Raw genomic sequence first — 15868 nt, 5'->3', positions numbered from 1 at the left:
GGTTTCAGATAAGCCAGGGCACTGAGAAGGACAGAGCCTGAGAAGTGGATCCAGTGTTAGGAAAGATAACTGGTCTACCTGGGCACTGCCTTGTGTGTGGGCTCCATTCCCCACAGAGAACAACATGTCTAAGAAGGTTGGGAGGAGATGCTCAGGGTAGTCCTTCTGCTACTGAGGAGTCACAGAAGAAATGCCACTGGTATCAGACAGAGTTGGGAATTAGAGAGAAAGTCCTTCATCCTTTGATCCTGTTTTCTAGATTTGGGCATGAGAGGTAGGCAGGAGTTGGGGGGAGGTAGTTAGACATGAGAAGAGGGAAGAAGCTAGCTTACATGGATGTTGGTAGCTTTGGTTCTTACACACTGACTTCTGGGGTGGGGGGAGATCTTGCAAAGTCGAGGTGATCAAGATATCAAGAAGTGATATTCTGTCTTGTGGCCTCTTGGCCCTGTTTTGGGGGAGGCCACCCTCACTGCGCTGTGTTCTCTCTCTGTTAGTCCAGCACAACATCCAGAAGGCAGTGCGTGTGCTCTGGCAGCAGCTGGTGGCTCAGCAGCGACAGACGCTAGAAGATGCCTTCAAGATTGATCTCTCTGTGAAGGCTGGCGAAAACGAAGTGAAGATCGAAGAGGTCACCCCACTCTGGGAGGAGACGATGCTCAGAGCCTGGCAGCATTATTTAGGTCTCTGTCCACCCAAGTCAAGTAATGAAAACTCCTGGGTCTCATAAAGCCAGATCTTCCAAGGTTCCACTTGGGGCCAGCACCTTTTCTACAGGGCTCCGTTCAGAGCCTGGGCCTTTTCTGTTTCATACTTTTGGTTAGTGTGATGCTCATCATTGAAACATTTCTTCTGTGTCCTCACAGAGGATGAATGCTGTATTTGCCTGCTGGGGAAAAGGAAGGCTGGAAGTACCAACCAAGCAGGCAGCTTGCAATAGTCTCTTAGAGGGTCTGGTCGCTTGTTCAGGGCTCTGGCTTGGGAGATTGGAGCACTAGGTCTGGCCCTGATGATCACCTGTCAGCTTTGAAAATTTGTGCGAAGCTATACAGTAGTCTTGAGCTTCAGGCTATGTGCTGTCACCTCATGAAGTGAATGACTATCCTTAAAATATTATCATGGTAGTGACCAAACAGTTTGCCTTCATAGTTAACCAATTCAGCAAAGAGATTTTAATTTTACGTGGTGGTGGTAGAGTTGAGGTTCAAATTTCATAAGCTTCTTTAAAGTCTTTCAACATCACAGAAGTTTACAGTTCCTCAAGAGATAGGTATGTTTGAGTGTCTGTTGCCTTACTGCCCAGACATCTAGAGCCCTTCTCTAACTGGCTTTCCAAATTGTCCTGGAAGATACATGTGCATATGTTTATCTTAGCTCACTTGTGCTTCTTGAATAAAAAAAAAAAAAAAAAAAAAAAAAGCACATGTTGGATAGTTTATGAATAACAGAAGGTGAGTGTCTTAAGAGTTCTAAAAACTAAAGTCCAAGATCTGGATGTATGAGACTCTCTGTCTGGCAGGGGACCTGTCTGCTTCCAAGTCAGGCCTTGTGACATCCTCCAAGGGATGAGGGGATGGAAGGGCAGAGAAAGCACAAGCCCATTTTCTCCAGCCCCTTTATGAGGCATTCATCCGTCCATAAGGACAAAGCCTCATGACTTTGCCACTTCCCCAAAGGCCCTTCCTAGCATCACAGTAGGGCTATTACAACATGACTTTTGGAGGGAGCACACTCAAGCTATAGCAACATGTGCACATATAATTTAGAGTCACAATATCAGACTGTATGCCAGAGAGAAATGCAATAAACTAAGACACTTATGCCCATGCAGATACAGAGGGATACAGTGCTGAGACTGACTCTGAAGCTCTCTCTGGCTAGCAGTCATCTACTGAACACTTTAAATGTTCCAGGTCCTTGAAGCTCATTATTTTAGGCCACTCTCATGACACCCAATGGCGCCGAATTCTTTCCATCTCCATTTCGTACTATGAGAACACTGAGGTTTATTAACTCTGGGAAGTCACCATGTGTTTTTATGTCTCACTAGATACAAACAAGTCATGGAGCCAGGAGTTTGGACAAGACTAGGTGCCCCACAGGCCACATATGTTTCTTAGTGCAAGGAACATCTGAAGACGGCAGTGTGAGCCCCAGCATGGGCTGCTTCTCTTTGACAGAAGGCATGAAGCACCCTGGCCCTAGAGGGCCTTTTGCCAGCCAAGCCAGCTATGGAACGAGTGTGTGCTCTTCTTTCGACTTCAGCTTTGACATTTTTCTACTTCTTCCCACAGCATCTGAGAAGAAGTCACTGGCCAGTCGCTCAAGTGTCACATACCACAGCAAAGTGAGTTCGTGGAGTGGGAGTCTGTCCTCAGCCATGAGACTGATGCCAGGACGGCCAGCAAAGGACCCTGAGTGCAAAGCAGAGGTGAGCCTGGAAGCCTTGTCCTGGGAGATGTCTCAGGCATCTCAAACTCTAGTTGTGGTGTCTCCTCTCTGCTGTCTGGTAATCAAGTCCCAGGACCTGTGAATGCTTGAGGACGTGCATATGGCTTCCCAGTTGGGGCTATGTATAGATAAGCAAGATCTAAAATTGACTCTAACTGGAATTTGTTCTGGGTTGTTCTTCAGTACCAAAAGCAGGTGCTCTTGGAACACCTACATTTTAAAAGATAAATTCATTTTGAAACAAGGAGAGCATTATCAAAATTTGAAAATCAACTAGACTTCCCTACACTGGTGTCACCTACTTGGATTGGACCCAGAACCAGCCACAGACAAGGAAACTAAAGAACAGTCATGGAAGAGTCTGGAAGGAGGGAGTAGAGGGCTTCCCCATTCCGCACTGCACTGAAACTTGGCAGCCCTCAGACCCCACATCCATCACTCATTTCCACGCGCTGCCTTTGTCGTTACCAGAAGGCACGGTTCTCAGGTACATATGTACACTGTGATGTCATAGGATAAGAGCATCAACTATTTGCCCTGGGGTCTGTTTAATTATTTTTAAAAATTAATTTTGATTATTACAGCTGATTACACCTCAGTGAGCAATGTAATTGATATTTTCTAATGTATCCCAAGGAACATTTTGTATAACACGCTTTTTGTTGTTGAAGGTTAAAGACTCCGTTATTGGTTTTTCCCTAAATATGCCCACATCATTAGTCCCTCCAGTGAGGAGGTCGCCATCTGGAAAAAGCAGCATGGAGACATTACTCAGGCACGAGTGCATGAAATTGGTGTTTTCGCATCTTCTGTCTCTCTTCTGGAAAGAAGAGGCTTGTAATTAAAGGAGTTGGTAACTGTAGGAAGCATTATTCATTCGGTGTTATTCCTTATCATGTCAGTGCTGACAGCTCTATAGCGCTGGTAAATTGTTCCTGGGAGTGAGACATATGAGGTAGGATTTGCCATTTCTCGTACCTCTTCTCCTCTTCAGGAGATTATGTGTGCTTCCTGACGTGGAAGCTGAGCTTGGAGTCAAGGCTGATGTCATAGGCGTCACTTACTTTGATAGATGTTATTTGGACTCCAACCTGCCCCCGGCCCCATTGTAGTGCCTTCTGTGATCAAACCGTGATGTTGTCTTCTCTGCTGAAGGCCATGCGAGCTGGATGGAGGCTGGGGACTTGCTCTCTCTTCTGTCCTCCAGAAGCCAGCTCAGGGTGTTCTGGCACTCTGGCCAGCCATTTTTCTTCACAGCAGCGGATGTTGCTTTCCTGCCCGCTCGATTTCAGATGTCCCTGTTTCAGAACAGGCTGAGAAGTTGCTTTTGCTCCTGGCATAAGAAAGAGTCGTGTTGGTTGGTGGTTTCTAAGGGTTCAGCCCACGGTGACTCGGTCCGTGTGCTTAGGCAGAACACCATGGGAGGCGAGAATGTGTGATAAGGAAGAACTGTTCAGATAGGCCAGACCTCCCAAAGTTTCTAAAACTTCCTTAAATAACACCATCAGGCAATGACCAAGTGCTTGTCACAATGAGCCCATGAGGGATAATTTGTATTCAAACTATAGCAGTAATAAACACTACTTTTTTCTTGGCAGATACACTGTCAGAACATATAGTGTTGGTTTATATCATGGGAAGTCAGGTGCGAGCCAGGTAGACAGGAATGCTCTGTATTGTCTCCTCGGTTCTTCTACAGATCTAAAACTATTCCAAAATACAAAGCACATCACCATCTACTGACACCCACAGAAAAGAAAAGCATTGGCAAACAGAATAGCATCCTGGACACTGGGAGACACTGGGGATGGGCTCAGGGAGGTTACTTTAGGTTGAAGGCAAGAAGAAGAGAGGACTGGTAGGCAGTATAGGCAGGACCACCAGGCAGGAAAAGGCAAAGGGTACTAGCAGGGGCAAGACAGGAACCAGTGCCAGATAGGAAGCAAATGACCATGCCGGACACATCCATACATGCCAGGTTGAACAAGGATATGAAGTGGGGTCTTGTTCATGTACAGGTTAGGTTAAGGGTGATGGTCCTGAGACAAGAGAGTGTCTCATTGTTTAAGTAGAAAAGGAAGCAGTGTTCAAAGTATCCACCATCAAAGATCACAGGAAAATTCTGCTACCCAAGGCTGGGATGAATGAAGACAGAAACCTGCCAAGGCTGGAGGAAATTCTTGAGAACAGAGAAAGCCTGCCATGTGAAAGGAGTGAGTGCAGCCTAGAAGAATCTGTTGACAATGAGGAAGGCGAGAGTCAGAGGATGTGAGGGGTCCTTAAAGAGGCAGGCGTTCTTCTGACTGTGTACATCCACCAATTCATGTCTTATTGGGCGGCGTGGGAGCTGGGCTGGGCTTCTCCCTACTTGTCTCTGGGAAGCCACACACACACAGACACACACACACACAGACACACACACACACACACACACACACAGACACACACACAGACACACAGACACACACACAGACACACACACACAGACACACACACACACACAGACACACACACACAGACACACACACACAGACACACACACACAGACGCACACGCAGACACACACACACACACACACAGACACACACACACACACAGTCCACCTGTGCACAGCTTCCTATGTAAGCATCTACCAGCCCTGTATGAGGAAGGAGACCCTCTATTAGTTTCCCATCAATGCTTTTGGAAGAGACGGGCACAGCACAAAGCGCTGACCCTGTGTCTACCCCATTTCCACCGAGACACAGTTACTCCTGCTTCTAGTTGCTGTTTTCAATACCATAGTAAATGCTGACATGGATTTGTGGAGGGAAATAAGTACTCTGCAGAGTGTTCACTGGAGTTACTAAAATACCAAAGCTAAGGTTTCTTTGTGTAGCACTCATACCGCTGTCTTACCGAGACCAGAAGAGCATTTGATTTTGCTCCAAGTGCTTGCAGGATCCTCTAAAGATTGTCCTTGTCCACATATGCCAGTTGTATCAGCATTCCCATAAACACTATCAGTGGCCATTCTTGGGGGCTTTGGATAACCTGCCACTCATAGTCCATCTCCTATCAGTTCTGTCCCTGACCATGTATTGCAGGCACTGTCTCTCATGGTGCAGCCTTACCCACCACCGAGGACAAGAGACAGATCCACACCAGCAATTAGGTGGCAGCTCCACTGAGGGACACTTGTGATCATTTATCTATACTAGACACTTTAGTCGTCACCTCCTCATGGAAAATTTCCAACATACTCAGAAGCAAAGAGAGCACTACTAACAAGTCTCTGGCATCAACACATCGGGTCCAGGATTCCCTTCTCCTCAGCCCTTTCTCCTCCCTGCCACCCACACCTTCTCCTATATTTTTTTAATGTTTGTGTGTACATAAAACTAAAATATTGATTGTGGAAGAGACATCAAGGATCCAGAACTGGAGGGTGTGAAAGAGTATCTCCTGAGTTCCTTCCTGTCATGTTTATAATAGTGCCCTCTGGATGAGGGCCTGAGGATGCTCTTGCTGAGGCTGAGCCTGAAGGAGGAATGCAGTCTGCTGGCGACACCTCCACCTTCTAGTTTAAAGCCTTGGCCCCTCCATAGTTAGGGAGGAAAGCACTCGGCAGCAAGCCTTAGGCTTCACTCTCTGGGATATCAAACTTCTGATCATGAGAACCCAAGGGTTAGACCAGACTTTTCAAAAATAGCTAAAATGGGCACTGAAAGAAAGCACGTGGGAGTGTAGTGAGAATTCTAGAATGTTCTGTTGTAAAGAGCCAGAGTCAGATGTCGAAGGGCTTAATGAAAAGTTTAGAGAATTTGCAGCCTACAAGGCTGTCACGCCAAATATTATTAGATATGACAAACATATAGCAAATGTGACCTAGTGTTTGTGGGATAGACAGGACCTCCATTGGACACAGACATGACTTTAAATGATGTTTTTGGAGCAGGTAATATAAAGTTGGGAGGAAATTAAAACACGAATGTACAGGGACCAGAAAGAGAGGTGGGTTTGATGATGAGTTCTCACTAGAATGTAGAAGAGAAAATATTCACATTGTGCCCACAAATCAGGAGATGTGTAGGGGTCCTGGAAGCCAGAGAATAGCCACTGAAAACCTGAACATACAGACTTTCTGAGGAATTCCTGAAAAACTTGATTGTGGGGGAAAATCGTGAGAGCAAGCAATTAAATAGGACTATTTGTTAAGGAATAAAACCATACACAAAGAAATCTTTGGAAAAATGTGTTTTGATATTTTAGTGGTATGCGCACCATTACTAAGACCTGGCAAATGGGATCTTGGTTCTCTTAATTGTGGTGGTGTTGGAGATTCATTCTGATACCAGATGGCAGGGCCTGCTGGCATGGAGGCAGTGCATATGAGACCAAATCATCTTATGAATAAGATGAGGACGTTTCATTCATGGGGACTTGAACCAAAGGAATTCAGTAATGGCCAGAGGTGGCCAGGCTGCTCTCTTGGACAAAGAAATGGAAGGATTTTAATTAATTTGATGGTGAGACTAAAATTTGGTGATTGTCTGGTGATCATGAGAACAGTTTCAAAGGGCTTGGTTTGTGTGTGTGTGTAGGTATAACATGCTGACCTTAGGGGTTCTAGGCTCCTCTTGTTCAGTGCCTTAACCTAGGAATTTGGAGTCACTCCTGTTAGTGGACACCATATGCAGACACCCTGGCCTTATGGTTTATAAAGCCTGACAGGACTGCAGGACCTTCAGTGCTTGCATCAGGGACTACAGGAACCACTGGGTCCCTGAGATCCCTCTGTTGCCAATGGAATCATCTTGCATAAATGTCCTGGTCTGGACCTTTCAATAAGACTGAGCAGCTGTAGATGTTTGAGCTGAGAAAGAATAAGTGTAGAAGAAGCACATGACAGGTCCAACAGGGAAACAGACTCAGCTCATTGTGGGATAAAATGGGGAATTCATTTCTCAGATGCACAGCATGCTGCAGGTTGCTGCTGGTGCAGCCCAGCGCACTCTTTGCAGGCCGCTTTTCCCGAGGAGATGGGGTGCCTGCTAGCTCCAAAAAGCCACAGAGAGTTGTGCAGTTGACTATGGATGTTAGCAAGACCTTGCAGGGGCTGCGATTTTAAAGACTGGCAGCTCAGCCTTGTTCACTCCAGCATCACCAGCAGTGTGCATGGGGCGTGGTGCTATGACATTAGGGTGACTACAATGCCACTAGGCAATGGGGATTTTGATGTTGCATTATAATTTTCAGACCAATGTCCTATACGTAGTCATTTGCATCTGCAACTGTAGTTTATTACAGCAGACCTTTGTCAGTAGCAGCAGCCCCGCCGTGGTGTCAGCACCCAGAAGACTGGGGAAGATCGATAGTAGGCTCAACGAAGGCAGTGGCTGCCCTTTTCCCCGCCCCCATTTTAAGCAAGTTTTACTTGTCACCGTTTATCATAAGCCAGTTACAAGAATTTGAAAAATAGGCATAAATGAACAAAAGCAAACACTGATACCTTTAATGATGTCTCTTCACCGAGTGCATCATTTGTGAGACATCTTTATCTTCATAATAGAAGGATAATTAACATCACTAATTATCTAATTAAGTTCATTAAGCATCCACCAACAGTGCACCGTGAAGTTGACATTATGTTCCACTGTCAACAAATGCCTTTGATTTCTTAGGAAGTAATTAAAATGTAAATTAGCATGCAATTATATGCACAAGGGAAGTTTTGAATCAGATATTCATTTCAAAACTGCTTAGAGCAACATCGTTTTTTTTTTTTTTTCTCTTCTTCTTCAATAAAAAGAATCATTTTGCTACTAGCAGTGAATATTAAGGTTGCCATTGCGCTGTTCCATGTTTGAATTACAGCAAGGACTGTACACCACAACACTCAGCTATGTGCTGTGCACTGAGAAATTTTTTCCTGTTTGGTCATTTTATTTAAAGTATCTGCTTATAGTTGTGCTCTTTGTGTTAAAAAATATTACAACTCACTCTTTCCTTGAAAAATATCCATAATTTACAATTTAAATTCTCCAACCAAATTTTCCTTTTAAAGACATTTTAGGAATAACATATTTTTAAAAGATTTATTTGTTTTATTTTAAGTGCCTGAGAGTATGTATGTAAGTAGAACATGAGTGTGCAGGACAGCATGGAAGACGGGAGAGGGTGTTGGGTCTCCTGCAACTATAGTTACAGCTGGTTGTTACCTGCCTAAAATGGGTGCCAGGAACCAAACCAGGTCCTCTGTACCAGAAGCAAACGCTTTTAACATCTGAACCATCTTTATACCCTATTTTTTTTTTATACCCTATTGTTATGTATCCTTTCTGACTGTTATGTTTGGGGAACAAGATCCAACTGTTCTTCTACCTAACTAGGAATGAGACTGTTTTCATCAAATATGAGGTCCAGTGGTCTCTGGTTCCAAGTTTACATCCCCCCGCTTCCTTTGGGTGGCCTGTGGTTTCTAGTGTAGCATCAGAACTGAAAAGAGGCCATGGAAAGACTAAAATCAGGAACCTCCTTGGATTAAGACCCTTTGGCTGCATCATGGTGTCCCCAAACACGTGATTAAGGGAGGGAAAGCTCCTCAAGAAAGAAGCCTCTTTATCAAAAGCTCCAAACCTTTCATCACTGGGATGATGGAGATTGGATCCTGCGACATCTCCTAATACAGCAGAGGGTCCAGGGGCCATGGTAGTCTCTCCATCATCGTTGTTCAGACATTTCTGTACCATTTGAGGATTCCATTGAAACCATCTGACTCATTGATGTAGAGTATCTCATCCTGACATCAAACTACTTCGACCTCTTCTTGGATGATGATGATGATGATGATGGTTGCAGAGATGGATATGCTGGGCTTGGGCCTTTCAGTTTTAAGCAGATTTCAGATGAAGGTAGAGAGCACAGGGCTCTGAGGCTGTCTTGTTCCCATAAAAGGTTCAAAGTCATGGCCTGACTGTGACTATATCCCTGTAGATATAGACAAATACCTGGTACTTGAGACAGAGAGGCTAATTTTCTAGTGTTCATGGTGTCATTGAATGTACACTGAATGACAGCATCCCTGAAGTGGAGGCCAGGGTGAGCAAAACATCGCAGTCCAGGATTCTGACCTGCATCCAGACAAGGGCTCCGCAGAGGTAAGATGGAGTCTATCTCTGGCACATTTCCTGACTTCTGCCTGAGATCCACAGAAAGCTGTGAGTTGTACTGTGCTCTTTGCTGTCCACTTAAGGAAGGATGGCTTACTCTCCTGTTCCCATTCAAAGTGGACTCCCCTTAGCTCAGTCATTAAACAGACGTTGACTAGCCAGCAAGATCTAAAACTGTCCAAAAACAATTCTTAATATATCCGGTCTCATTCATAACTTTAGCTTGCGAAATTCACCCACTAAATAATCAGCGTTAATGTAGCTTGTCTAACCTTAGTTGTTTGCAGTTTTTTTTCGAAAATGGTCCTTGCCTGGTCTGTATCTTTACTCAGAGGCTGATGTGGTACTCCATGAACCCTACAAGAAGTCGCCTCTTTGACTATCCTTTTGGTCAGTCAGCCTTTCCCAAGTAAGGGGTTTGTTTGGAGTGATTGGGCAAGAGTGCGAAGCCCTTAAAGAGAGCAGGCACAGAGGCAATGCAGGCCCCATGAGTGAGTGGCTCATTCTCTACCTGGGGTCACCGCTGCATATCGGAGAATTGCCATTTCTAAATCATCCTCGTACTGAGATTTTTAAAATCAAAACACTTGAGATCATTTAGTCTTACAATGTAAAAGAATCCTGCCTCAAATCCTTTTGAAATCTGAACATGGTCCTTGCAAGGGGAATCATTCCAGAGATCTCTCTGAGGTTGCAAAAACTGGAGTTATGTTTGAAGCTAAGTGACCTCATCTCAGGAAATGCTTTCAATTAGGCATTATGAATTTTGGGCTGGGGTGACATACATTTTTTTTATTTCTCTAAATTTAAATTTTAAAAACTTAAGTGTATTCATCAAAGCAAAAAAAAAAGCCTTATTGTTTCCAAAGACAGAAGTGTCCCCCAACTATATAAATGATAGAACGGCAGATGGTCGTGGAGTGGAGAATCAGGCTGGGGCCCTCCTGAGGCGTTGCTGCCATTCACAACCCGCTAGGCGCCCCGCTAGCAGCCCGGCCGCTGGGGCGCCTGTCGCGTGAGTTACAGCCGCGTTCTCGCCCTGGGACCCATCTATTATGAGAAACCATTTTGGTTAATTAAAAAAGTCTTTCAAAGTCTCAGAACGGGAAGTTCAGAAATGTTCTTCGCTTTGCTGTTGTTGATTGGGGGGGGGGGGTGGCGGGTTGGTAAAAACTTGGCTCGTTGGCCTGACAAAGAAGAGAGGAGAGGTTGAGCACACAAGACAATGTGAGGAGAGTATAAGAAAGCCTTTAAATCTGGTCTTGAGTGGGTTGAGCATGAGACCTAGGGGTCCTTGGGTACTAGTCTACCACCTTGTCCTAACAGCATTAAGGCAGTGGCTGAGAGCTTTTAGTAAAAGGAACAATGCAAGTGAGCAAGCTGGGAGGGGACCAACTCTGACTCATACACTTTAACATCAGGGACTCAGTCTACAGGCTGGTGACAATGGAGCAAAACAGAAAGGCACCTTCTCCCAGAGGGGAGTCAGACTGAAAGCCAAAGGCAATGAATGGTTATGAAGCTATGGACAGAATAAAATCACCTGAGGAGAAATGCCTGCTCTGTCAGAGGGTTCTAGAAGGCTTCTCAGGGAAAGTGACAAGGGGATAAGAGCGAAGAGCCAGTAGCATGGTTTTAGGGTGAGAATGACTTTGTATGGTGAGGCTATAGACAGACTCCTTTGGCTGAGTGTAGACATCAGATGGATGTGTGGAAGAAGGTGATAGGGGCCAGTTGTCACACACCATCCCAAGTTCCCTAGGGTCAGAGAGGGTCATATTTATCTATGAGCTCTTCTGCATCTATATTTCTATCTCTATCCAGCTCTAGCCGTCACCACTCTTCTGCGTTATCTGTCAGCCAGCATTCCACACACATTCATTGATTTCTTGCTGTGCCTCAGACTCTTGGCTGAGGCTGGGGAATGCTAAAGAGAAAAAGCGTAGTCCCTGGCAGTAGGGGCCCCTGTTTTAGGTAGGTAAAATAATTGTGGTGTGATAGGAGGTTTTGCAAAAACAAACAAACAAACAAACAAACAATAACCAGGCCCTAAGCAGGGTTAGGAAGAACTCAGCCTGAGACTGAGGAGAAATAGGGTGTGAAGAGAGGGGCCCCTCCTGATGCAAAGCGACAGTCAGTTATGACCATCTGCCTATGGGCCAGCTGCCAGGTTGGAATGACTCAAGTACCATATCAGGTTTTATGTATTTATTTATATTTTGACTCACTCTACAAATTATTTATGGTATATTTAGATGAAGATGCACTCAATAAAGAAATGAGATTAGGAAACATAAAAGAAGAGAGTGGCTTCTGAGGAGCTAGGATCATAAATAGAAGGTCTATAAAGACTCAAGTCAAGCTCCGCTCTGGGCCCAGCTTCCTGGGAACCATTGTGTGTTAAGAGGTTGGAAAGTTCACACATTAATATCTTATCCGTTAACTGTGCTTCTACCCAGATGCGGGGCTGAGGCTTGAGACTGGGGAAACAGGAAGAGTACAACAGATGCTCCCTGCCTAGCAGCTCAGCCCTGGCCAGCTTGCCATCACTCATGTATTGTGACTTTTAAAAGATCATATCCATCGGTTGTCCTGTCACTTACCAAAAATGCCATCAGGTCCCATGAGGTCTGGAACAGACTCAGATCCAGAGCCATTGCGTGAGAACTCCTGTGCAGCTGGCTATTGTCACAGTTATCGCGTCTCCAAGTTCATTTTAAGTCTTGCACAGTTCTGCTCCTGTTAGACCCTCCCTCTTGCTGTTTACTTTCTTCCCTCGGGCATTTGTGGTCCTTCCTGTTTGGAGCCTTCTCTTTCTCTTGGCCAATCCGCTCTCCCATGCTTCAAGAACACTGCTACTTCTGATAGCTTGCCAAAGCCTGTCTAGACTGACCACGGCCCTCGGCTGCTTTGTCTTAGTCTTATTTACTCTTCCCAGAAGAGTTTCAACCCCATATTGGGAAAATACCATGTATGCCCTGTTCATCTCTAAGGCTTTGGAGTCAGCACAAGGTCCACATCAGGGGAGGCTCTTGCTTATGCATCCTTCCCTTACCCCCCACCCCCAACAATGGCTGCCCCTATGAGAACTCAGACAAAGGAAAAAGAAAACTTGGAGACCTGGTGTGGATCAACAGTGGGCGTCTACTAGCAGGCCCTGGTGTGGGTCTCAACAGTGCCAGGGTGAACAGGTGTGTGTGTGTGTGTGTGTGTGTGTGTGTGTGTGTGTGTGTGTGTGTTTGCATGCGCATGTACATATCTGTAAGTGTTCCACAGAAAGCTCCATCTGGGGCTATCCTGAGAATTCAGAGCACAGGTCTAGTCTGAGGGTGAAAGCAACCGGCAGGCCTGGCTAAAGGTCCTCAGTAAGCCCAAAGAAGGCATCCTCTGCATGGATTCCAGCTCCCATTTTCTCCCTCTCTGTCTGTGGATCGTCAGCTGTGTTCAGGAGCTTCAAAGTCAGGTGCTACTCGGCAGGAAAGCACCTGCTGTAGACTGAGCCGCCACAGGCAAAGCATTCAAAGTCCCCAGCCCTCAACCTTTGAGCGCCAACATTGCTCCGTAAGAGGAAGCCTTTGCCCCTGACTCCCTCTGATGGGTTGTGACCCACACGTGGGTGCACTGAAAACACACTGACATGCCCACGAGGCTATGGTCCATGCGAAGCATCAATCAGCTTTTGATTTATATGCATGAGTTGAGTTACCCACAAATCTAGTCATGGCTCTGCAAATTTTTTAAAATCTGCCAAACTGTATCACTTTTGACATTCATGTAAGGGGTGCTCACACAGCTCAGGCTGTTATAACAAAAATGCCATAGGTACGGCAGCCTCAAGATGCTTATTGTGTCATTGGTCTGGGGGCTATAGCGGAAGATCGATTTGATTTCCTTGGGAGTTTTCTGTTCTGTCCATTTGGTGTCTCTTCCTCTCATATGGCACTTTGAGGAACCAGGGATGAGGACACAGTGCAGTCCCTCACAGTGTCTTAAGCCTCAGTACATGTTTTTCTTTGAATTGCAAATTCCTGGGCAGACCTGGTGTTCAGCTTTCACCTGTGTCTCTTCCTATGATTCCTGGATGTCTGTCCCTCTCTGAGGAGGAGTCTTGTGAGTGTGACTTCAGAGACACAGCAAGAGCAGGCTGTTAGGTAAAGGCCAGCCTACTGACATTTCCCAACTGTCTTGAGCCACACACAGGCCCTGACACCCTGAGGAAGAGAAGAAGGTTGGCATACTTCCTCAAGAAACCTTGCTTCTCACAATTTTAAACTCTTTATTCTTGGCTCCACGAGAGTGCTTTTTCCCCCCCTTTCCCAAGTAGTCATTCTCCGTGCACTCATGACGATTGAATTTAATAAAACCATCACAGTTCAAAAAAAGACAAATTAGAACCCACTGTTCATCTTAGAAATTAATATGTGAGTGAGTTTAACAAGAGATGAATTGCGCTGTGGTGAGCCGGTCCCTCTTCACCCACTCTGGGCCCCAGTTGTTTGTCATTATTGCTGGAAATATGATTATTACTCTGGTATTGCTTGACATTTATTAAGGATCCAGAGGCTGAGCCTCCACAGCAGAGAAAAGTGCAATTATCTGGGCACTCAGGGTAAGAAAATCTCCTGGCCTAAGTCGTCCAAATAGAAGTCCCCCCCCCCCCACCCCCGCACCAAGACCCTCACCATAACTCTGGCTGACACAGAGCCCAGGCTGCTCCGCCACTCAACACCCTCTTGTCATCTACGGGATCTACAGGCACACAGACATTACGCATGGTTTGTCGGCAAATGGGGGACATGTTACGTTAAAATTTTTCCTTTCTTATCTATTGCTTTTATTATTTACCCTCATCCAGATTTTTCTAAGGACCCACAATCCAAGGTAGCTATGTCAGCTGTATCTGCAAGACATGAAATACAGAAAAAAAAAGAAAAGATATTTAGTACAGGAACTGCTGAGTTATATCCATCCCTCACCCACAGCTTTGCTTTCTGTAGTTTCAACTACCTGTGGTCTGAAACTATTGGATGGAAAATTCTAGAGATAGTAATTTTTAAGTGTGAAGTTACACACTGCTATAGTCCGTGGCGTATGTGTGATGAACACCTTCACATCTCATTCTGTCCTGCCCAGGGTGTGAATCACCCCTTTGCCTGACATCCCCAATGCAGTTCCCGCAAATGTTTGCCCGAGGTTGTGTTCTAAGCCATCCTACCATCTCTGCTGTGTATATTACAGAAATCCCAGTCTAGCTGCGGCAGCAAGCACCCTCAGATCCAGCTGGCCCGAAATAGCAAGCTCGCTTCTCTCACTACACGTTCACTGCAAACTGGTCAGCGATTCAGAGTGCCTCAGCCTCATTCAGCTAACTCTGGCTTCCAGGGGAGCCACTGTCTCAAAAGTTCTATTTCATGATCGACTTAAAGAGGAGTTTCAGTACACTTCCCTCTCATCTCACACAGCCCGAAGTTAGAAAGAACTCTGATACCACGGAAACAAAGGAGTACACACACACATGCACACACACACGTATGTATGTATGTATGTATGTATGTATGTATGTATATGCTTTCATTATGTTTCATATGTATATATGTTTTCATTAGTATATTTATAAATAAATGTCTTCATTATATAATATGTTTTCATTTTCTTTCCCATGCAGATATAATTGCTATTGTTTTAATTGTCATTTTGTAATTACCTTTTTTTTTTTTTTTTTGTATTCTTACTTAAAAAAAATCTCAACATGGTAGAAGCATGGTCCCATGTCACTAAACCTTTTTTATTGATACCGGAGCTGCAGTGAACTGTTGTGTAGAACATCTGGTTAAGGTGGCAAAAGGAAGCTTCAATTTAGCCTTTTCTGTGGAGACTTGTGACAGTCCTTTATGCAAACAGTCCACGATGGCTGCATAGTATTCTGTGACGGGGACAAAGCATCCCTCTATGTGGAGACATGTAAATTGCCTCATTTTCTGCTTCTATAAATAGGTTGGCAAAAAAGATATGCCCACTGAGTGTTTGTGCTTATATCTGATGATATTCTTGGGATAAATTACCAGCAATAAAGAGTGGACAGAATGCTAAAGGGCAGCACCATGCTCAGCTGCAGAGAGCCAGGACTCAGAACAGTAGCTCTGCACCGAGAGTCTGAGTTTCGGCCCTCAGCTATCAGCCTTTCCCTCTGTGAGGCCAACTGTGATTACAGACCTAACAATCCCTTCAGTGGAGAGAGAGAGAGAGTGCTTCCCATTTGAACAGTA

General features: G+C 45.1%; 1 protein-coding gene across 1 annotated transcript in view; it reads left to right on the top strand.

The window, feature by feature from the left end:
* Wdfy4 (WDFY family member 4) overlaps window positions 1-15868 on the top strand; it is a 238370-nt gene that overhangs the window by 114823 nt on the left and 107679 nt on the right. Inside the window, exons 35-36 of the mRNA XM_051141818.1 lie at window positions 498-683; window positions 2295-2431. Of these exons, the coding sequence (XP_050997775.1) occupies window positions 498-683; window positions 2295-2431 (323 nt within the window). The remainder of the gene's footprint in view (window positions 1-497; window positions 684-2294; window positions 2432-15868) is intronic.

This window comes from Acomys russatus, chromosome 3, assembly GCF_903995435.1.
Source record: "Acomys russatus chromosome 3, mAcoRus1.1, whole genome shotgun sequence".
Taxonomy (NCBI): Eukaryota; Metazoa; Chordata; class Mammalia; order Rodentia; family Muridae; genus Acomys; species Acomys russatus.
The sequence above is the reverse complement of the archived record's forward strand: the minus strand, read 5'-3'. Positions and strand labels throughout refer to the sequence as shown.